General features: G+C 51.5%; 1 protein-coding gene across 2 annotated transcripts in view; it reads right to left on the bottom strand.

Annotated features, from left to right (window-relative positions):
- The window catches only part of ALX4 (ALX homeobox 4), a 40,832-nt gene extending 29,429 nt beyond the window's left edge, over window positions 1-11,403 (bottom strand). Inside the window, exon 1 of one of the 2 annotated variants that reach the window (XM_057408724.1) lies at window positions 10,716-11,403. In XM_057408724.1, the coding sequence (XP_057264707.1) occupies window positions 10,716-11,118 (403 nt within the window). In that variant the 5' untranslated portion in view covers window positions 11,119-11,403. Of the gene's footprint in view, window positions 1-6,525; window positions 6,734-10,715 lie in introns of those variants that run through there. The other variant, XM_057408725.1, reaches the window with a different exon arrangement.
- Window positions 11,404-24,077: the final 12,674 nt, after the last annotated feature.

Below are 24,077 nucleotides of genomic sequence, written 5' to 3'. Positions count from 1 at the left end.
GGATGATCTTAATGTCCCTTCCAACCCAAACCATTCTATGATTCTATGATCTGGGGGGCACTTCAGTTGGTTTCTGGTGCAAGACACACCAAGGCCTCTGAGATGCTGACATGGGGCAGGCAGGCACCTTGAGGAGCAGCACTGGGACACCAGGCAATGTAAATGGGGGCATCCAGGCCAAGTGCCATGCAGTTGGCTCAATGCCTCCTCCCCTTTCCACCATCCATAAGACATTTGGTAGTACCTCCTATTGCATTTACCAGCCTCTGACAAACCTACCAAAATACTTTGGCCGCTGCCTTGTTGCACACTCTTCATGTCTAGGTCCCCAAATATGGTGAAAAATTCATCCCTTAGAAGCCTGGTTGCAATCACAGCCTCTTGGCTCCTTTTTGGGTAAACTTCAGGTCATTTTCTACAGAAATCCATAGCTACCAACAAATATTGTCTGGCAGATTCCACCTCAGGCAAAGGCCCAACAACATCAACAGCAGTGAATTGCAGTAAGGTCCCCAGGAGACGCTGCTCAGTAGGGTTTCTCCCAATCTTTGGGGACCCACTTTTGAAATAGAACACATGCAAGAAATGCATCACATTTCCTGTAGTGATTTTTCCATCGTCTGTCTGCATTTTCCTCAAAACCAGCTCTCATTTGGCTTGGCTTAAGGTTTTGCAACCTCAAGATGGCCAATGGGTTTGACACCAGAATGAAACCTCAGAAGCTCCTTTTTGAGTGTTACGGGTATAATGGGCTCTCATGAACACTCATCACCCATTGTTTTATTTCCCCATCTCCTATACAACATTTCATCTTTAAATGCCAAGCTTTACCACCATGGCCAGAGAGCTTTTACCCTGCTACTCTGAAGGGAATCTATACTCAAAGCAGTTGCCAAATGAGGGTGTTTTTCAATCACACCTTCTTTCAATGCCAGGCACCTTTTTGAGTGACACTTTTAGTTCTTTGAACTCTGCTTTCACAAACCTACATCTATGGGATGTAGTTTTCACTTCTGCAGACTGTGAAAGAAAGGAGATGAGAAAGGATGCACTCTCAATCGTTTCTTGGTGTCTTCCCCCAAAAAGACACTTAAACAAGACACCATATGCCTCATCTATAACGCAGGGACTTGTGGCTAGTCATGCAGTACCTTCTGTGTTGGACTTTTAAGTGAGGGCTGCCTTAAACATGTGATGGAAGACCCATGCTATGGACATGTACTAACATGAAAGCCATTTTCACCTCCCGATATCCGCTGTGGAAAGTAAAATGAACCTAGTAAGGCACATCCCAGATATTATCTATTAATGGCAAGGCACGAGCACCCTTTGATTCATGTATTGCACAGTGAAGCTCTTGCTGGCCTCTTTTTCTAACCAGGACAACAAAGGAGGTCCAAGAACTGGCTACAAGCTCAAAGAGACAGCTCAGGGGCCTGCCCAGGGAGGTAGGCACCACAAGCAGATTGCCCAGACCTCTTGCTTTCACGTGAGCCATGTCTTTAAAGGAAAACACCCCAGGCTGAAAGCCCTGGTGCTCACTGACCAGGTCCCAACCACAGTAATGCTCACGATGGGGGTTAGTTCATCCCCCACCTTGGCTATGCAGAGCATTTTCCTGGATCCCAGTGCTCCGGTCTCCTGCATGGATGCTTTCCCCACTCTTTGCCTTCCCTCCATTTTGGGCTGTCTCATCATCTCCCTCTCTGCCTAGTTTCAATTACCAGCTGCAGTACATGAATGAGCATCTGTGATGCCTATAAATTACACAGGTGATAAACCCCTCTCTTGTTGCTTGGCTTCCCCTACAGCCCTCCCTCTAAAGCGGACCGCTGCCAAACGGAGGCAAATATGTCATTAAGCCAAGAGCTGCAAGATTTGCCACCAAAACCAAGGAAAAGGGGATTTACAGCACAACCAACCCTTCCCAAAAGCAAACTAATTAAAGGCTACAAGGGAAGAGTGGGGTTCTCTGAACACCAACTTAATACCCAGCCCTGGGCACCACAAAGCCTTGTTACAGCTTCAACTCTAACTTGAAAGCAGCATCACCCAGCTTTGCATGTGCAGCTTCAGGTCCCCGTGTTTCCTGAGTTAAGTTTGGGCCTTTCAGTGGATTTTTATGAGGCTCTGTCCTGAATAGACATGTATTTATAACAACCCTCTCTGTGGATATTCCCCCACACTTAAACTGAGCCACTGCACTCATGTTTGATGTTGTAGCCAATCCCCCATTGCTTTCTATCCTGTGTAAGTCCCTTTTTCTAATAGCTTAGAAGTGGTATGAACTGGATGGAAATACTCTTCTCTCTAGCAAAAGATCTTTTAGCTATATAAAGCAACCAGCTCCCTTCTTCCAGTAGTAGCTTTCTGACTCCTGTTCAAGGGCTGAAATGCAATATTTAAGCTCTGCCATAAATCCCACTGCTCCATGGAGTGTTCCTGGCCTCCTGCACAATATGCCTAAGTGTCTAGCAATTGGTCCATCGGCTATTTATCTTGGAAGTCCTCACTGGCATCTGGAGACATGAGGAATACAAAGTGTCTGCAGGTCCTCTGCCAATTTAGGTGGGTCTCTTCTTCCTCTTGCCTTCTAGCATTTGGCTGTGTCCTGTCTAGCTCAGGCTGATATCTGGCTCCAATCTGCTTACGAAGGTTCAGACCAAATCTTGATAAGCCTGGTTATGTCTATGATGCAGTGCTTCTCAGCTCTCAGGTATGGGTCCTTGCCACAGCTGTGTTCCTGACTCCATTCCAGGATGAGGTCTGGGCATGCAGCATCCCAGGAAAGGCTGGAAAAGAACCACGTGGTGCTCCAGAAGATCTTGCAGCCTCCTGAACCAGAGACCAGCACCACAGTCCAGGCTACAGAGTGTATCCTGCCCCAGCATTTGGCCTCAGGCTCTTCTCTGAACCAGCACTGCAGAACAAGGCTCCATCCAATTCCTTTTTCCAGCCAACCGTGTGGTGGGAATGGATATACATCAGCCTCCCACGGGGTCCTTTCTTGAGTGGCATCGCTGGGGCTGGAAAAAACCTGATGCTATGGGGCCTCCCTGTGCTTGCATTCCAGAGCACACATGCTGGGAATGACTGATCCTACAGGCAACCCAAACCCTGCCTGGCAGACCCAACAGCCTGAGACCAGCTCCAGGCCCAGAAGGCTGGTACCCTTGTGAGCCTTTGGTTTCCCTTTTGAGATGGTTTTCTATTCTTTGAGATGGTTTTCTATTCTCTGAGATGATTTTCTATTCTTCCACAACCTTTGCTGTGGCTCAGGCTTCCTATTAAGTTTCAGGCTGAATAGCATTTTTCTTTTCCCTCTGTTTTGTGAAGCATCTTCTAGCTGGTGTCACACATATACCCCAGCACCTCATAGGGTTGGGGTCTTGCAGCTCAGCCTTCTCTCTGGGCACTACCTCAGCACAGAGTCATTCTTTGACAGTTTTTGACCCTTTCTGGGAGAATTCCCAGCATTGCCCTCTCCCTGTGCACAATTTACAACTTTTTTGTTTTGCTTTGCTTTGCTTTGATTCTGGTATTAATTCCTTCCACTTTCCACTGCTCCCAAATAGGCTGGATGCAGATAACAAGCACCTTTGTTATCTGATCCCTCTTGCATCAAAAGAATGAATAGTTCCCTGTTTATCTCTTTGGAAACTGCAGCACTCTTACTACTCCTAACTGAAGCCATCCCAAAACCCAAGGAGGCAGCTTCCACTACACGGAGGAACTGAGGAGACCTGATTTATTTTATGCAGGGTGCTTGCACACCGTCTCCCTAAACACAACAGCAGCCACACAGGAGTTATTTTGAGCCATTACAGGTTTCCTTTCTTTCCCCCAGCCAGAAGCCTGCTCCTTCTTTTCCTCAGGTTCCTCATTTCCCATTGATAACATTTCTCTGATGGGCCTTGACTTTCTGTTGACTGCCCCCTTTGGTTCTATAGTGTTTTCAGACTTTACTGAATAAAGGTGGTTGCTGTCCTCATAAACCTTGCAGAGTTTTCACCCAGCCTCAGCATACAGCATGTCTACCAGGGACTAAACCAGTTTGCCTTTCAGGCTCCATCACCAGCTGAAAAGCCACTTGCCTTATAGCTAGCGAACAGAGCTATAGATAATAAATATATTTAGAACTAATACTGATTCAGCCATCTGTTTTCAGCAAACATTAACCACAAGAAGATAAACCCTTAAACTGCGTCTTCACTAAGGAAATAAAGTATCAGAGGTAAATAGGCATTTAACTGCTGAGTTAGGCGATGCAATGGCCTTTGATCAGTGCAGATAAGGAGTGACCATAGCTCATGACATACCAGCTTGTCATGGCTAAATCCTGCTGGGACCTAAAGATAGCAGCTACTAAATGTTGAATCACAGCTATTCTCATCAGAGATAAAAAATATGATGCTGGTGGAGTCATACATAGTCCATAAAATCAGTTGTAGACCACCTTCCATAATAGTGCTGAGTTTGCCACTGCTTATCACCCCTCCAAGATATCTCCTTTTCTTCCTCTGTCTCTTTTCATCTCTGTTCCTTCCTCCCTCCACCCTTATCGTTGTTTAACCTCAGTCAGCAACTAAGTACCACGCAGCTGCTTGCTCACACTGAAACCAGGACAATCCCTCTGCCCCATTCCTCACTGACCCATCTTTCTGATCAAAAAGTGGCCCTAGAGGTATTGCGCTGATCACAATTGCTCTTTCACATCACGTCTACTTATGTGACCCTCCAAATATGATTTGCAAGCACGAATGAAAAGCAGATTCACCAGTGTGTGCAATAACATTGATTCAGAAAACAAAGTGGAGGTCATTTATTTAATATAGGTAAGCAGCTTTCCTCCTTTACTTATGAACTCTCATTTACAAGTTGAGGCAGCCGAGAGACATGTAACTATGGTAAATTACTCTAAGGCTTTAGTCATATGAAACGTTCCCATCTATCTCTTACCAAACGTTTCTCAAGTCACAGGGGTCCTGTATTAGCTGCACTACTGCTCAGGCTTCTCCTGATCTATTTCGCTTTTCCTTTTGAAAATGGATCTACATGAAGGCATTAGGCCCATGCTTTCCAAGCTGATTAACAACGGACATGGGATTTGGTTTTTCCTCCAAATGTGTAGGAGGAGTATCTCAGAAACATAGGGCTTTAGGGGCAGGGATTTCTCAGCCTTTTCTGAAAAGCAGTAACCGAAGCATACAAGAACAAACCAATTGCTCCAGCTTCTTGCACCGAATAAGGACCTGGCTGTCAGGCAACGTGAGTTCAGCCCCCTTCCAAATCACACACAGGGCCTCTACTCCAACTCTGGCATCAGGCTCCTTCCCCAGCCGCTAAGGGCTTCCTTTTCCCGGAGCCATAGCTCTGGGAAGGTCGCGCTGATGCTATGGAGCAGTGACAGCTTCACTTTGCACAGGCCACCAGTTTGGATCTCAGCTTTTCTGACTGCAGAATGGGAAGAAAAGTCTCTTACTGCTGCAGGACGCATCACCCTTCTTGCATGAGAATTGCTACAGCTACCCGATGCCCTGAACAAGATAATAAAGCAGCTTAAGGACTCCAGGGAGCAAAACTAGCTAAAGAGCTGGGAATTAGGGTGACGGAATGGACAGGGCTGTGGCTGGAGATGTCCCTCAGCAGCAGACCTTGGCTGCGAGCCTCTCAGACACCACCTCTCTCTTACAAGGGAAACTCATCACCGCTTTGAACGCAGGGCTTGGAAAACGAATAAATCTTCAAGATCTGAGGGATTGAAGCCTGCACATTAGCTCCCCTTAAACCCTGAGTGCATTTAACTTGGGAGGTTAGAAACCACAGCCAAAGAAATCTCTTTTGATTCACAACTTGTTTTGAGCAGTCACCCATAAAGCAGCCAGTGAATCACTCCAGCCAGTTAGTCATGCAACCACACTGAATGTACACTCAAAAGGCTGCGCAAAATAAACAGCCTGCAGCTCCAGATAACACACATAGAGCTCATTTGCCCTATCTGGCATCAGCGTATATTGTTAATAGGACTCCTACACCGAACCCTTAGGAAAAGACGCAAGTAAGCATCTCCAAATCTCTTTCCCCATCAGTATTTTTCTCGTCTGCATCGCACTCTGTTGCTTTCAAAACAATTCAGACTAGTAGAAGTTTTAAGACTCTCTCTCCCTCTTTCTGCTCCCTTCTTGCTGGTAACGTCCTGCTGGGGTTACAAGCGTGCGCTGCAGAACCGTGGGGCTAAAGAGGAGTTAATCCCAATCAGCAGCGGGACAAGTCGAAAATAAACAGCTCTAGTGCGAAAAGAAACCTTCCTGCAAGGAGGGAGCGGCAGGAATACAGGCGGAGGGAGGCTCCCGGTTCTTTGACACATGAGTGTTATAAACAGCTCGGGTCAGGAATCCTAGAAGAGCCTTGAGCCAGATCTACCGTCCAAGTCTAGGGAAGCGCAAAAACATCTTTGGGAATGATTCTAAGAGAGCCGCGACCCAAATCTTCCTGCGCAGCCGGGGGAAGAGGCGTGAGCCCTACCTTCGCGTCCTGCTCCCTGAGGAAATCCCGCAGGTTTTCCGCGGAGGAGATCCCGCACCTCCGAGTGTCTGCTCAAACAGAGGCTTCGCCAAACTCCTGGCGAGAGCTCCCTCCCCTCCCTGGGAGGGTGCCGGAGCCCTTGAATGGCAGATCTGGTGGCCCTATTGTGGAAAAGAGAGGGCGATTGCCAGGGCGGCGTCAGCAGCGCGCCGGAGGCCGGCGGCCGAGCCTCGCCGGGGTCCCGCAGCACCGGCAAGGGCCGGCCCCGCTCGCCCGCTTCCTCGCCACGGTGCCCGTCCCCCTCCCTTTCCCCCGCGGCCCCACTCGCGCCTCCCACCGCACACTTCTCCCCTTTGCACTGTCCCGTTGACCCCGCGGGGATCCGGGCAGCGGCATCCCCCCCATCCCGCATCTCTGTCCGACGGGTGCGAGGCGACCCGCGCACTCCCCGACGGCGCTGAGGAAGGAGCCGAGAGACGAGACCAAAGCTGCGGGGAGAGAGAAGGGGAGGCAGGACCGGGACCTCCTCCCAAAGCCCACCTCACATCGCGGAGGAGCCGCTGTTCAAGCGGTCCCTGCGGGATGCGCAGCGGGGTTAACGCTCGCAATCCCCGGTGCTGGAACACAGCATCACCCCGTGTGCAGGAGCCCTGCAAAGATCCCAGGGGAAGGGAGCAGATGCCGCCGGTGAGCCCCGGCGCAAGGGGAGCTCCGCAAAGCCCTTGAACATCGAGGAGAGGGGGGGATCTGCTCGGCGGGGAGCCCCGAGCCTGGCAGCCAGCGGTGTCTCACGGGAGGCGGAGGGGGGACCGCCAGCGCGCTCGTTCCTGCCGTGCCTGCAGTTTTCATTACATTATGGGGAGGAGGAGGAGGAGAAATGCATTAAAAGTGTCAATTTAAAGAAGCACGCAGCAAGCCTTCGATTCCTACGAGTTGCTTTCTGCACTTCTATTAATAACGCTCTTTAGGCTGCGCTTTTTATTTGCTCGCCAAATAAAAGAAACGGTCTCGTTATTTTCACAACGCGGCACTTAAAGAATTTCCTCCGTTAGAGAAAGCCCGTTTCCTTCCTCCTGTTTCCTTTGAGCAAACTTCCCCATCGCATTCGCCTTCACTCCCCAAAGGGTTTCTTTTTTTTTTCCAGCCAGTATTTCTATACAGCAATATATGTACATATTTCTGTGTGTATACGGGTGTATGCACGCATATGTTTCAAGACATATAACTTACTTCAGCTCCACGCAGTAGAAATAGCAAGTCAGATTACTACAGCACATAAATCATTCCAAAGATTTTCCTCCTCCAAAGGGAAAAAGATATATAACCTGCTCTAAAGGCTTTTATTGAAGAGTTCGGCTTTAATTGTCTGCAGGATAAGCCGTACCCCGCATGTATGGCAGGGAAAACGGGGAGAAGTGCTTCGGAGACCGGCGCTCCTGTCCTCGGTGTGTTTGCGGTCGCAGCTCTCCCCGGCCTATATTTACCCGTACAGTGCAATGGAAGGGCTTAGATCTAGAAATAGAAGCCGAGAGCAATAGATGGCAGGCACAGGCTTTTTATAACTCGAAAGGACTTGTTTATTAAGGAATTAGAATAAAATTAAACACGAAATAAAGGGGAAACATCTTTTCCTGCCGGCTCTCGGCGTGCCCACTGTGCCTGAGGCTCCACAACCAAGAACAGGCTGCGTGGAGCAGCGGCCCCTGGCACTGCCATGGGTCTGTTTGGTCGGCCTCTGGGTTTAGTTGTTTTGGGGAGATTTGGAGGTTTTCTTTTCCTTTATTTATATTATTCGGGGTGGGGGGCGTGTGATTTCCTGGGGTTTAAATTAAGGGACTTTAAATCGCCCCATTGCTCCCTCATCCCTCCCGGGTAACCAGGAATACAGCGTTCCCCACTGCGGCCGCGCTCCTTCCCATTCTGCATAACGGCGGCGGGTCGGGGGGCAGCGGGAAGCAGCGGGTCAACGTTTGCTCTCCGGCTTCCCCATCAAAAACCTCTTTCTGTAGCTCTCCCCAGCAGCCTGCGTGCCGTTTGATCGCATTTACACCCGCTGCAGAGAACGAGGTCGGAGCTCCCTTCCCCAAGCCAAGGGTATTTATCCGGGCTTGGTGATGTCCCTGATCCCCTTTAGCCCGGCGAAGTGGGTTCAGCCGCTTATTCGGGAGAAGGCGGAGAGGAGCCTGAGGGTGCTACAGGCGCTCTGCGGAAACCCCGTTCTGGCTACTATTAACGAGTCTTTCTTTTTAATCATTAACCGTTATTATTATTGCTATTAATTATTCTCGCGGATTCATGTGTCTCTTATTAGAGGCCACCGTCCCTAGCCACATCACAGGGGGCTCACAGTGGGAGCGGGTCTGAGCGCCCACTGAAGTCAACCCTGAAGCCCCGCTTAGAAACAAATCGGGCGGGACACACGTCGGCGGTATTAAGGAGGGTGATAAACTCGTGTGGCTGTATCGGGGGGTGTAATGTGTCATCACAGGCTAAACCGGCGCCATGGCCCTTGCAACCCATAAAATCAAGACAGCCGTTTAGCGGGGAGAGGGTGGCAGGAATAGGAAGCCACCGGCGGCTTCCCTACGCTCCCATTTCTCCCGGCTGGAGCTGGTGCCCGTGGTGCCCCACAGGCTCACTATGCCCTTCCCAGTGGGCCCCAGCCTGGACCTGAAAGTCCTCCGAGGATGCGGAGTGGGCCTTCGGACCGGTGTGGGGTTGCGGATGGGGAAAAGAGAGAGCGAGCCACGGCCTAAGCCTTGGCCAGAGCTCCCCATCATTCCAGGGCCAGGAGAGGAAAAAGCCCGTGGAAGCGGCTTGTGCCGCCGGGAGCGAACATGAGCAGAGCACGGACAGAGCTGGCGGGATGGGATCCATCCTGGCCCGGTGAGGAGCAGGCAGGGCAGCCGGGCTCTGCCTGCGGTACCCGGGCACGGCGGCCTGGCGATGGCTTAATGCCCTTTCCCTGGGAGGCAGTCACCTTGGAGGGGGGACCAGGTCTGCGGACCTGTATCCGGGGCCAGAGACACCTCGGCTGCTCGCAGGGGTGATGGACGGCGCCCGAACGCGGTCTCTTTGCTTCCTTCTGAGATCTAGAGATGGGGGAAAGGGAACGTAAAGAGGGCAAAGGGTGCCCAAAACGGCGGCGGGATGTTAAAGGTGGAAGCCGGGCCCAGCACCCCCATCGCCCGCTTTAGGCCCTCCCCGGAGGCCTCCTCACGGTCCCGCTCCGCTGTCCCTGCCCGACGGGGTCCCGTTAGACCGGCGAACCGAGGAGGGGACACGGCGATGCACCGGGGGCAACCCCTCTTTGCCCCCCCCCCCCCCCCCCGAGCCCATCGGAGCCAGAGGAACAGATTTCACTTCCACTTTCTCTTCGGAAAAATCACGGGGGGTGGGGGGGGTGGTGGGGGGTGGTGGTGGTGGGGGGTGTTGTTTGGCTGTTTGTGGGCTTGTTTGTTTGTTTGTGCTGGTTATTTTGGGGGTGTTACGTTAGATTTTGGTTTTGTTTTTGTTTCATTTTATCCTAATGGCCTCGATAGAGCAGAAACCTCCCGAAGAAGCCTTTTAAACCCACTCTCGGACACGACAGGAGAAGCGGCCCCGTTCAAAGCCGAGCGCCAGCGCAAGGGAATGCCCCTTAATTGCCGCTAATGACCCGCGGAGAGGATGCGGTGGGTTATCTGCAGTGGGGCAGAAATCAATCAGGGGAGTGGCAATTAGAGGAGAAAGTGAGAGACGGGACCTTGAGAGAGGCAGTTACAGCGGAGAATGAAGGTTTGGGTGAATCCTTCCAGCGACATTCCCTGTGGAAGAGGATCCCGGTGGATATACTTGGCGCAGCCCGGCGCTCTTCCTTTCTCTTTCTGTTTCTCTCCCGGTTTACCGCGGGTTTCCCGGCGTTGCTCGGGAGCTAACGCTTTCCGGGAGCGCATCGGCCCAGCTGAGAACTGACCATGGAAGAAGCTTCCGCAAAGCCGGGAAGGGGGGAACGCGGCTTCCCGAGGGGAACGCGGCTTTCTGGGGCCCGGCGGGACGGGGCGGGCGCGGTGCCACCGGCCAAGGTCTCCTTGACCCTGGGAGGACTTGTCCCGCCGGGCACCCCCCCCATTCACCCTCGGGAGGCCCGTTCCAGCCCCGGGTGTCTCTTCTTCTTTACCCCCCCTCCTTGTCACACGCCAAGGACTCACCGTAACAGGAGACCTGCAGAGCTCCGTTGTGGCCGCTGCTCTCCTGCAGCTTGAGGTTGTTCTCCGGGGGAGTTTTGCAGGGGCCTCGCTGCATGTAGAGATGCGGCGGCTGCTGCTGCTGTTGTTGTGGGTATTTGTTAAAGGAGGCCGGAGCCGCGGTGGAGCCGGGAGCCTGCACGCTGCCATCCAGGGACTGACATTCCTGCTGGCTGTAGCGGCTCCGGCACTTAGAGCTGCTGTCACCAAAGCCTTGTCCTTTGCTGGCCAGGAAAGTAGGGCTGAACTTGTCACTTGCTTGAAATGCCCTAAAAGGCGAGGAGCCTTCTGTGCCCTGGGAGGCTGCGTTGTAGTAGGAATCCATGGCAGCCGGATCACAATAAGAAACACAAGTATCAGCATTCATTCCTAAAATTAAAAGGCCCGAGTGTCCTTAATGCGCTTGGAGGGGCACCAGGAACCTCTCTTTCTCTCCCCCTCTCGCATAGACACACACTCACAGCTGGGCCAGGGAGCTCTAAGAGGATTCAGATGTTCTTGAAAGCTGACCAGATCTCCAAACCCCCTTAAGATCTCGCACAGTAAAAGGGGTCTTTTTCTTTCCCTCCCTCCCTCTCTCTCTCGCACACACACACACTTGCCCTCCGTCTCTCCCTCCAATCTATCTACGCTCCAAAGAGGCTCTTCTCCGCGCTTCCCCCCCACACACATAGGAGGCAAAAAAAAAAAGGGGGGGAAAAGAGAGAGGAGAGACCTCTCCCCCAATTAATATGTAGATGATGACAGTGGAGGGGAGGGGGCCCAGGAAGGGGGGGCTGTGTGTGTATGGAGGGTGTGGGAGCAAGGGGGGGGGGGGGGGGAGTGGTGGTGAAGGTCACGTCTTTTGCATTTAAAAAGTAGCAAAAGAAAGGTTTTCTGATTAAAAAGATAGCAAATCAAACGGACAACGTGCACGCTGCGAAGGGACTGACGCGGGGGAAGCACCGGGGACGATTTAATGGTCGGGACACACTCGTTCCGCTCCTCACGACCCCCGCGGCCCCCTCCTCCTTATTAAAGGCAATACGGATTTCCCCCGCACTAGATGCCTTTAAGCTTGCTCGCCCCCCCCGCCGTTAACCCCTTCGGGACCGGCACATCCCTTGGCACGGCGGTGCCGTGTTCGCCCAGCACATCGCCAGGCAGAAGTAACTCCCCGGCCCCCCGCTGCACGTTTTATGACCGTCATTATTTATTTACCTCGACAAACGTGCTGTCTCCAGGTGTAAAACAACTGGACCGAAACGGGAGGGCGGCAGGGAGAGGGATTTTAACAGGGTCGCAAGCGCACGGAATTGGACCTTCGGGGACTGCCGAGGGTGAACTTGCAAAGGGACACAGGATGGCAGGAGCCCTTTTTGGTTTGGAGGGGTCAATTGCAACCCAAAAAGGGCTTAAAAATAAATCAATGCTCACCTTCCATCACCCCCCCCCCCCACCCCATCCCGCCATTCAACCTGATTCCCCTCCTCCCTCGGTTAACTCATGCTACCCCTTAGACTTACTCTTACCCTGCCTGCCTCCCATCCCCACATCTGGTTTCTATTGCTAGCTTACCTTGAAGTTTTCACTAATAAAGATATTACGCAAACTACATCCACAGTCCTTCAGTCAAGGGGGGAAAAATAAGGAAAAATAAAAAGAAATTAAGATAAAAAGAAAGAAAAGGAAAAAGCGAAAAAGAAAGGAAAGTGAAGAAGAGGAGGCCCTTAACCACTTAGGGTTAGCGGGCCGCGGTGGAACCGGCTGCGGGCAGGGATTGGGGCACAGGCGACGGCTCTGGGCTCCCAACGGGCTCCCCCTGGGGCCCTGGCCATGTGTCCTCCCTTCTCCCCCCCCCCCCCTTGCAGAGATAGGGGGTAGACCCGTGGCTTTCATCTGTGTGTGTGTATCTGGATGCGGGGGGAGCGGGATGCGGCTCGGGGGCCACGGCTCGGGGGTGCCGTGGCAGCCGCAGCCCCCCGGGTTTTGCCCTCAGGAGCAAGACCAGCACCGCTGTTTCCATTAGCTCGGATCTGACAAGAACAAACCCCCCTGCCCCTCGCCCCCCAGATGCAGAAGGGATTTCTAAGCGAGGTCGTCGTTAAAAACAGCCAGAGACGGATTAATTTACTAGATTTCAAACCGTTTTGCGAGTCTCCCTCCGAGCAGCGCTGGGCTCACTCAGCTTTCTGGTCCAAGAAAGCTTTCAGCGGATTTGCCTTCCTTATTCTCTTTATTACCTTGCTTAATACTTTCCCCGTCGTTTCTCTCTCCCCTCCCAAAATCCCCCACCCCGCCGCAGCCCCCTCTCTCTCCCTTGTCCACGACTTAATAAAAAGCAAACCCAATGTATAGGAGTCTTTCTAAACACTAACTTCGAGGCGGCCAGGGGCAGGTCGGGCGCTGCCGGTACCCGGAGCCCGGAGCGGCTCCTCCGCGGGGCAGCACCGGGTCCCTCATCCCCGATTCCCGCATCCCCGGTTCCCGCATTCCAGGCTCCACTCGCAGCCGCTCTGGTGGGGAAAGCATTTGTGTGTGGAGGGGGTAACCACGTTAAATACGGCTTTTCCAGCCAGTTACTTCCTCAGCCATTACTCTGCGAACGAAGAAGAAACCCGAAAGAAACGATGTGAGGGCAGTCCTCAATGCTGGGGCATTATACTCGGCCTCAAGAGTTCTTTTCGTCAACGTTAAATCACAGCAAGAATGAAAGCTGAAGGGGGAGATTCCGGGATCGGGAAAGAGGATTTTTTAGATTAATATTATTATATTCATTATTATTTATTATTATTTATATGGAGAGATCTTTTTTCCTTTCCTAGGAGCCGGGCTTCTCCGGGTCGCTTCGGCTTGGCCGAGCCGAAGAAGGGCTGCCCCGGTCTGCCTCGGCCGGAGCGCTCCGCCAGCCCCTCACGGCTTTAAACTGTAACGAAAAGTCCATTAGCTCCCAATCATGGCTAATCCGCAGCCCCGCGGAAAGGACCGCAATAAACCCCTCTCTCTAATGGCCAATTTGTGTCCCTGGAAGCTGGAGGTTAATTCGGGAATCGTTACCGGGGGAAAGGGTGCTCGCAAATACCTGGCGATCTGGAGGGGGGGGGGGTATAAGGGGGAAAGCGCATTTCCTGACGGTTTTCGTTATGGATGGGTTGGGTTTTGTATGAAGTCCTCTCAGCAAGCTCGATGGGGCATCCCCCAGCCCCCGTTAGCTGGGAGCGGAGCTTCGTGAACATAAAAGCGGACGGAGCCTGCGGCCGCCCTCCCCATTCAACGAAGCGATGGGGCTGCGTGTCCCGGCGCTGCCGGGGCTGGCGATGGGGCTCTGCCCGCTCGGTCCCGCCGCACCTCCGGGGTAGAGGAACACCCCCGTTTGCGGGAGCGGGGATCGGCAGAGTCAGGGTAGGAAGGGACACGAACCTCTTGTAACACGAGCTCCGGGTGACCCCAAACCTGCCCCAAATGCGGCCGAAAGGGAAGGGGGAAAAGAGCGGCCGAAAGGTCTGCGCTCCGCAGCACCCCGTTGCCAGTTCAGTGTGTGTGTGTGCTTTATATCGAGACCACTTTTCAGATCCGGTCGCTGTTGGTTTGGGAAGGACTCACCCCCGAGGGTCCCTTCCCATACGGAGCCGCGGGAGGCCAGGTGAGACCCAATCGGTCCCGCTTTTAGGGACGGCAGCTCCCACCCAGCGAGTCCCTGCTGCGGGAATCGCCCGGGTCTCCAGCTCCGGAATACCCGCTGGAGAAGGGAGCAGTCCAGGGCAGCCCTGCCTGGCTTGTTTCCCTTTCCACGGGAGCAGGAGCGGGCGCCGCTCCCCGGTGAGGATCCGGTGCGAGGCGCAGGCGATAGGGGCTGGATCCTGCACCCCGATCACTGCAAGACCGACCTCTTTCCCCCCCCGCTGTTCCTGTGCGGTTTAAGCGCTGAGGCTTGTGTCACATCCCGGGATAAGGCAGAAGTGCCCGCTGGTCCCCGCACACCGGCGGGGTTGCTACGACGAGGCACAGAGGGGCGGCGGGTCCAGCACCCCAGGTCCTCCCCTTCCCTCCGAGCAATATCTCGGTTCAGGGAGTGGGGTCATTTACTGGGGAGGGGAACGGAGATGAGGGGAGGATCTCTCACACCGTTCCCCCCTGGCTTTTTGGCAGAGCCCTGCTCTTGGAAACTGCCTCCAGCGTGTTTCCCGTTGGGTTGGTTTGTGTGGTCACTTCAGAGCTGCTTTTGTAGAGAGATCTGAAGGGGACCTATTTATAACATCCCTGCTAGGGGGGAGAGGTAGGGGAAAAGGAAAGAGGGGAAAAAAGTATTCGTGCTGATCTCCCCAAATTCTTATTTTATTTATTATTATCTATTTATTTGTTTTTCCTAGCAGGACGAAGGTTGCATCTTTATTTAGGGAATGGAGTTTGCCTTGTGACAGTGCCACTGGTACCTGTGCTGTGGCTCGTTCCCCGGACTGGGCTCTTTGCTCTCCTGCCCTGGACGCCTTTCCTTGGGGATCTTGTATATGCAATATATATATATAATATCACTATATGCAATATATATGTAATGTCGTCATTATATACAATATATACTTTATATCGTCATTATATACAAATATACGTAACCACTCTCCTCGTGTCACCAAGGGGCTTGCAGAGAACTGAAGCTGACCCGCTCCTCTCCTTGGGCAAAGCAAAGGAGCAGGCTCGGACTCCGGCCGGGGTGGCCCCTCCGGGCTTGTGAGGGCAAAGCTCTTATCCCCACGTCCTCCGAGGTTCCCCCGCTTCACCGAGGCATGGAATTCTGCTCCAGGGCTCTGCTACCCCAGTTCCACTGGCGTTCCCCCCGCCTGCCCTGGGCACGGCTTGCTCCGTGGATGGATGTGTCCGTGTAGCTACGGGTTTACGCCGAAGGAGGCCCCGGGCAGCCGTCGAGCTCGGCCGTCGGGCTCGAAGAACATCCCAGGGCCGCAGGGCTCCGGTCAGGGATTCCAGCAAAGCTCCCTTTAATTTTGCTTTCTTTTACTTGTTTTTTTTGTTTTTTTTTTTGTGTGTGTGTGTGTTCTTTTTATTTTGTTTTTCTCTTTGATTCTTTATTTTTCCCTTTTAATTTTGTTTCCTTGTCTAGAAAGTGCCGCCCTCGCTTCACTCTGCAGGCGGCAAAGGGCATTTATCCACTCGCTCCTTCACGCAGCCCCCGAAGCCGCCGCGTCCGGAGCTGGGCCCGCTGCGGCTAGGCACGGTGAGGGGCTGCAGAGCCCGGGATCCCTGGAGCATCCCGAACCCCTCGGCCTCATTATCCCAGCTTTCCCGTGCCCCAAAACCCAGTGAAAAATCACTGCTTTCCGTACCGGTCTCGGGGGGCCCCGGTGACGCCACCGCATGGGAGCCAATGAGGAGGCGGAGAAGGGGCGGCCCCAGTCCCCCCCGCACCCCTATCGCACCCCGGTTCCCTCTCCGGACCCCTGGTCAGCCCGGAGCCCGGCGGGGGATGCTCAGGCCGGCAGTCGCCTCGGACCCTGGCCCTGCTCGGTGAAAGCCCTGCTCCGCATCTCATCCCACTTCCAAGCACGCCTGAATGTGATTTAGGGGATGGGGGTGTCTCTCTATCTAAAATGCCACCCCAGGACCGCATTTTTTAGTGTCTATCTATAAACCCCTTCTTGCGGGGGTTAAAAAATCCACTTGCTATTAATTTCCTCTATCCTTCCCGCTGGCGTGTGACCTTGCCAGACCTCGCTCTGAGGTCAGGGGCTATTTTTTGTTGGAATCAGAAGTCCCTGGGGTGGGGAAGGCAGAGCGGCTCTGCCTCAGGGAATGTGGGGGTCCCCCGGGCTCACGGGAGGGTGCACGGGGGAGCTGCGGGAAGCAGCGGGTCGTCGGGGTGGCGGATGCCGAGGGATGCGGCGCTGCTGTCTGGGTACCATCAGGATGACCCAGCTGCAGGCTCTGGTCCTGGGGATAGGACTAGGACATACACAGTGACCTTTCAGGGCCGGGGCTCCTCTGGGGAAGCATTTCCCCGTGGGGATAGCCGGCCTGGGAATGTCCTTTTCGCCCTAAGCATGAAACAAAGAGGACGGGGCGGAGGATGGGGTCCGAGCCGAAGGCATCCGACGGCAGCTGGTGCACCTGTCAGCGGCTCCCCCTGACCTTTTCGAGCCGGGACAGAACGGGAAGGGGGGGGAAGTGGATTCAGTGGGGCGGGGAGGCCGAGCGAAGGGCAGAATCCTCCCCGGGGCCGCCTGTGCCGCAGCCCCGCGACCCACCTCCAGCATCCCTCGGGAAAGAGGAGCAGCTGGTGCCTGCTGCCGGGAGCGATGAAAAGCGCTCCCAGGGAGGGACCGTGGGTATTTTTAATTCCTAATCTGAGGCACTCGGAGAAGAGAACCGAGACCCGCGCCCCATTCCGCGCCCCGTGGTGCCCGGTTCAGCGCCCTCGGGCCGCTCGGCCGCTGGATTTCGTTTGTTCCTCTCCTTGCCTGGTGCTCGGACGGATATTTCCAAGCTGGGTCGTTTGTAAAATACCCGTTGGAATCGCCAAAGCCACCCCTAAACCGAACAAGAACTGATCTCCTCATAAAGCAGCACCTGATGCTCTGCTAAGAGTAAAAACCGCTGTGATTTCTTTTTTTCCCTGATTATAATCGCGTCCCAATTACAGCTATCACAGCAACATGTTAGGCGCTCACTGTACCACGCACAAGCCTATTTTCCGTGTGATTTGCCTCAGTATCTACTGACCCACCACTTCTGAAGCGCTCAGCCCCGTGGTTCGGGTCTCCTGCCCGGACGGGGAGCTCTTCAGGGGCCACGGCAGCGGCTTTTTCCACATTCCGCTGCTCCAAGAGCCGGTTCCCAGTGCAATGGAACGGGAGGAAACCCCTCTTTAGGGGGTTTAAACCCTCTTTAGCAGGTTTATTCCGGGAGGGGTATAACAGGGTTTGGGGTTTCTTATGGACATGGAAAAGTCCCTTCCAGAAGTGTCTCGACGAGGGGGAAGAGCAGGACAAGGGGGGTTTGCAAGTAACGCCTCGAACGGTTTCTCCCCTCGGGATGCTCTGCAGCCCTTCCGCCGCCCCCTGCCCGGCTTTCAGGCTGCCCGGCCCCACCGGGGCTCCCCACCGGGCTCCGTTTCCCAGCTCCGGCTGGGCTCGCAGCACTGCGGCGGGATCTCGGAGCAGATGCGATGCCTATCAGGGGCTCATTAAGGTTCTTCGGGTCTCCTGGACCATAGCTGTGACCTTTCCTGTTTCTCACTTGCTTGTTGAGTTTTTGAGGCTCCCAGAAATGCTGCTTTTCGTTATTTTGGGATGTTTTTATTGAGGTCCCACAAAAAATCCTATCAAGGCTTCTTGTGTCAGAGCCGTGTATAATTAAGGGGAAATAGGTTCGCAGGGGTCACAGATTCCCTCTGCAGGATGGCTCCTATAGAAAGTACCCAAGCAATTTTGCAAGCACTGGAGCAGGCTGAGGAGTTGCCTGGATGTACAGCCCATGAGGATGCCGCTTATTTAGAGGGAAGCACCTTTGTTTAAAGGCACAGAAACAGTCTCAAAGAAACGATTGCCCAAAGTCACACTAAGACACACAGTCTGCCGTTTACTGGGAGCTGGGAAAGAACCCAGAGTCGCCAGTGAGTGGCTCAGCCAGCTCCCAAGGTGCAGGCAGAAGGGCCTTATCTACTGACAGACAGAAGTGGCTGGGATTTCCCCAGGTCTTGAGGTTCTTTGGCTTCCCCTGGAGCCAGTGAAAACTGCAGCAGCACAGACAGAAGTCAGACCACTGTGATTTAAAATACTGAGACACAGAAATCAGGCCACTGTGATTCAAACTACTGAGTCAGAAAGCCTGGGGATGTGCACCCAGGCTCCAAACTGTATGGTCAACAATCTTGAACAGCCACAGCGAGAGACCTTTCTCTGTCCATCAGCCAGTCTCAGCTTTTAGGGGTCATCTACCCATTAAACCTTCTCACCAGGGCACAGCCAGGACATGAGAGAAAGTCACTGAGAAAGTCCGAAAAGGACACTATTAAGAAACCCACTATTTAAGGCAGAAGCAATGACTCAATGTGACTTGTTATCTTTTGTGGTTTAAAGATTGGTAGGGCAAAAAAAGGGAGTAAATGCAATAACATAATAGCATAGAATCATAGAATCATGGAACAATAGAATCATAGAACGGTTTGGGTTGGAAGGGACCTTAAAGCTCATCCAGTTCCAGCCCCTGCCACGGGCAGGGACACCTTCCACTAGAGCAGGTTGCTCCAAACCCCATTCAACCTGGCCTTGAACACTGCCAGGGATGGGGCAGCCACAACGTCACTTGGAAGTCTGTTCCAGTGCTTCACCACCCTCATGGTGAAGAACTTCTTCAATATCTAATCTAAATCTCCCCTTTTTCAGCTTAAAGCCATCCCCCTTGTCCTATCACTACATGCCCTTGTACAAATCCCCTCTCCACCTTTTGTGCAGACCCCTTTAGGCTGCTATAACGAAACCAATGCAGAGCAGTCTGGGACGCAGACAGCCTGCGGCTGCGCTCATGCTGGGATGGGGCAGGAGGACGGTCAGACAGACCTTGCCCAAGTTAGCAGTGACAGTGCTGTCAGCTGAGCCCCAGGGCCACCTGTGTCCTCCCTGCTGCTGAGATTTATAGGGTGCCACATTTTAATAAAAAACACACACACCTCTCCACTTTGGTGCATTAAGAGATTTCTAGCAAAACACAGTAACGTTGCTATAAATTTCCCTCCCAGCACCCTCACAAGTAATAACTCAAGCCCCAGCATTTTGTATTTAATGTTTATTTTGATGGCTGCATTCCAGAAAGAAAAGGGAAAAAAGAGGCAAAAGTCGACTCAACCGCTCTCCCCATTGCTATTAGCCTGATGTTTTCAATAAAATTTAGTGCAAACTGGGAAACAAACACTTGGAAAAAAGAAAGGAGGAAAACAAGCCCACTTGGGCAAAATTCTCCTAGACATCTGCCAAAGCCTGGGTTCAAATCCCAGCTTAAATTACAGATGTCCTGCCATGGGTTCTCATTATGGCCTCCTCCCTTGGCATGTTTGAACAGCACCCCAGGGAGCTGTACCTGTTTCAAGCAAGGTTCAGTGGTGGGATGCTCCAAAGGTTTGAGACATATGGAGACCCAAGGTTGAAATAGCCAAGTCTGGAAGTAAAAGACTGAGTCTTCTTGGCCAAATAACGCAGGGCAGAACACGAGGAGTGCTGCCAGTCATGTCTGAAGTACATGGTGGAGCTATTTAAAGCTTTCACCTCACCTGTTTCTCTGTGAAGCCACCAGGCTTTCACATGCACCATACCTAATCCCATACCTGCTACTGAAGAAGGGTGGAACCATGGACGCTAATAGCAGTACACCCAGGCAAGCCAATGTCCTAACCAGCGTGCAAGCTCCGAGAGATGACTGTGACTCCAGTGAGAGCAGTTTAAACCCTCATCCAATGGTGAATACTTACCCAGATGTGATGCAAAGTCCTGATTGCTTACCCAGAAGTAGCAACCCTGGAGTTCGACTCGAGTCAGATGTGGTTAACAAAAATGTGCTGAGAGCAGCAGCACTACGTAACCAGGTTGCTAACTAGTGAGAGACGTGTCCCAGGCTTGCAGCGAGGAGTGTATATGGAGTCTGCATGGGCTAAGCTTGGAGAGCTGCATGTTCAGGGTATGTGAAACCCATCTTTGTGCAGCAAATCAGAAGCTGGTCTCTGAGTACTTATATGTGGTATTCACATCTCCCCATTTTTTTCAGCAGGGAAATCCAGAAGAATCACTGCCCTAGGTCAAGGATGCTGAATTGTCACCAACATGTTCTGCTATGGTGGTATGTTATTTCAATCCCTTTTTGTGGTCAGACCAACCTCACTCTTGAGTTCATGTCTGACACTGAGTTTCTATGGACAAAATTACTCTGTAGATTCAACCTCCATTGTGATGTTTGGCTCATGACAGCAGGTTCATTGGGCAAGTGGTACCAAGGTAGATGCCATGGTCATGGCTTCCAGAAGTGGAGTGATCTATTACCTCGTACTAATTCTTATATTTAAATGTAATTGACAGGTTTGTGAAGAAGTGTCCACAGCACCTTGAGAGGAATGAATCCTGATTCTCCTAAAGGGGATTTTGGGCTGTCTGTGACTTGCTGAAATTTCCGTGACGTCTGAAGGGACTTCTGCATAGCATCCTGTCATGTCATAGAATCATAGCATCATAGAATCATAGAATCATAAAATCATAGAATCACAGAATAGTTTGGATTGGAAAGGACCTTAAGATCATCCAGTTCCAACCCCCTGCCATGGGCAGGGACACCTCACACTAAACCATGTCACCCAAGGCTCTGTCCAACCTGGCCTTGAACACCGCCAGGGATGGAGCATTCACAACCTCACTGGGCAACCCATTCCAGTGCCTCAGCACCCTCACAGTAAAGAACTTCTTCCTTATATCCAATCTAAACTTCCCCTGTTTAAGTTTGAACCCATTACCCCTTGTCCTATCACTATGATGTCATGCAATTGAAGGCAGAAACCCCCAAATTCAAATCACAGAGAGACAGAATAGATAGCTCATGCTCACAGGGTCTTCCAGTGGGCCTCTGTTGTTTCCAGTGGTATGGAACAAGTTTCAGGACTTGGTCCTGAGCACGCTCTTTAGAGTGCAAGTATGACTGCTCATAAGGCTTTCTGGTGTCCATTTTTGGGCTAATGAGATCATTTCCATTTGAATTAGTCCTTGTCACACTCGTGTCATACAAGGCATGCATAAGGTGTGTGTGAACTCACACTACTGTACTGGAAGCAATAGGCTCACGGTGATGGTGAGCAGCCCACCAGCAAGCTCTCTGCTCACAGGAACAGCTCTTAGCTCCTTGCCAGTGATGGCCAAAACCATATTTACAGCCAGATGAAGGCTAGAAAATGTAATTTTTTCCTTACTTCAAGGTTTTTGCTCTATTGACTTCAGTGCTGATGAGTGGTTTCAATAATGATAACAACACTTTTACACCTAGAAGTTGGTGCTTTGATTTCTCTCCACTCTTGAACAGAAATTTAGTTGAGCAGCCTACAGCTCTGTAGGGTGTTAAATATGCTGGCAAAATGGTATTAATCAAACATGTCTCTGCTATTAACTGGAGAACATCTGCTCAGTGAATAGTATCTGGGACTTTTTGACTCACTTGAAGAAATGCATCAGTCTGTGACCCCATGGGTCTGAAATGGGAACCTGCTGTTTCTAAGGGGTTAAGATACATCTTTTTATCTGTTTTGTGTTTTTCACATCTTCCTTCCCAGGAGAATTCTCTAAAGCCTGGTACATTGAATATCTAGGCTATTCCACACAAGGCATTTAACTCCTCGGTATTTGTTTCTATTCCAAAAAGAGGAAATCTAATGATGCCTAAAAAGGATAATGCTGTTCTGAAGGAGGGCTGCATGGGTCTGGGTTGATTTCATTCCAACAGACAGAATCAGCAAGATTCCCAGCCAGCCTGGCCAAGAGATGGGAGTCCAGGGATGTGTCCATCTGACTTCTTCTTTTATATGACACATGGCACTGCAGAATATTGGAAGAGGTATAGTAATTCCTCTTCAAGGCCTCAAGCAGCCCAAAGGAAATACATACACTGAAAACCTTAAATTGACCCAGTGGACCGATAGCCAGTTCCAAGAAACTCAGCATTTTTTTATGGATTATTATTATTATTTTTTCCTTTACTAGGTTAATATTCTTTTTATAAGGAGAATGGGAATAACAGTTCACTCTGGATGACGGCGTGATTTACTTCTACTGCATCAGCACTCTTTCAGCTCATATTTGAGGCAGCTCTTGGGTGATATTTCCGGGAGGGCAAAGGAGTTGTGTGATGCCATTTAAACAAAACAGAAAGCTGAAATATGACTTTTTTTGTTAGATTTCTTGAGGGACGAGAAGAGATTTGTTTTAAAAACCTTCAGTCGCCTTCAACCCATAAATCTATTTTACCTCGGGACAAGCAGCAAGGATGAGATCACTGAGCTGCACGGATGAACAGAGACCTCACAGATACCACGGAAACAAGAGTCTGGTTACTTCCATGGTCGAGGATGAAATGAAACTCTATATGTTGCATTGTGTCCAGTTCCCCATCCCCAAGGACACCATTTCTGTGTTACCTGAGGTGCAAACTAGGCTGAGCTGGTACCTTGGCTTTGGCAACTGCCCAGGAAACCTGCTTCAGGAGCAGCAGGGATGACTTGTTGGTGTCCTTTTGGATGCTTGTCCCTGACCTCTGTTTCATACCTGCATATGATAGGCTGCCAGGCACTCTGCTGGTTTGTTACCAGAAGCTACCCTGAGTTTCCTAAGCTGATCCTTTTAGAGTCATAGAATAGTTTGGGTTGGAAGGGGCTATCAAAAGTCATCTAGTCCAAGACCCCTACAATGAGCAGGGAAGACTGTCCTTTTCAATCCCTAGATAACTACAGCAGCCAAAGAAAGGTTGTGTGGTTTTGACCAGGGCTGCAAGATTGTGCCTTATTTGAGTTGCAAATCTGGTCATGGGGAACTGCATTTATTGGAAATTCTATTAATCTCCTGGAGGAAAAAAAACCCTCCATTAAAGCTCAATGCACTGACGTTGCTGTTCAGGTCTGCTGAGGATGCACCTCTTGTGTTCTCTCCTTGCAGAACCGGAGGCCAACTCAAGCTCTTTGTACTGATTTGTAAAACTCTTGAGAGATTCCTCTGGTGAGAGCATGAAGGACCACGTACAGCAGTGGGGCTGCTCATGGTGTTAAACCAGTGACTTTAAAGAGATATCTGAGCTGAGGGGTGCAAGAGCATGCTACAGCTCTGACAAGTGTTCAAAAACCTCCTTTCTCCAGCGCATCTTCCTAGATGAAGTAGAAATGCGTGGATGTGCAACCGGTACAGGCATGCGGGCTTTCAACTTTGTTTTTCTACCTGCTAAAAAGAGAAATATATGTATTTTTTGGAGCTGTCCAGGAAACATATGTCCATGTCTACGAAGGAAGTTGATTTTGGGAACTATCTCCTTCTCTTAGTCACATTAAACTCCAGCACTTCAAACGTTTGGGTGGATGTATTTCCAAAGGGAAATCTCCTCCCTCATGTCCCGAGACTGCATTATGTTGGCTTGTACAAACTAGATAGTGACTTGTCCTAATTTCTGTGTGTCTGGGCCCAATGTGGCCTCTGCTAAAGTCAATAAAATGTTGCCATTCAACTCCATGGCAGCAGGATTAGACTTCCTGTTTGTATTACTTTTCTATCTGTGATGTAGTTTTTCTGCCAAGGCCTTTAAACACTGATGTCAACTGATGATAGGGAA

Source organism: Pezoporus wallicus, unplaced genomic scaffold (assembly GCF_028554395.1).
Source record: "Pezoporus wallicus isolate ANWC-B61680 ecotype Strahan unplaced genomic scaffold, APGP_CSIRO_Pwel_v1 contig_6382, whole genome shotgun sequence".
Classification (NCBI taxonomy): Eukaryota; Metazoa; Chordata; class Aves; order Psittaciformes; family Psittacidae; genus Pezoporus; species Pezoporus wallicus.
Note: the sequence above shows the minus strand (reverse complement) of the source record. Positions and strands in the feature narration are given on the sequence as shown.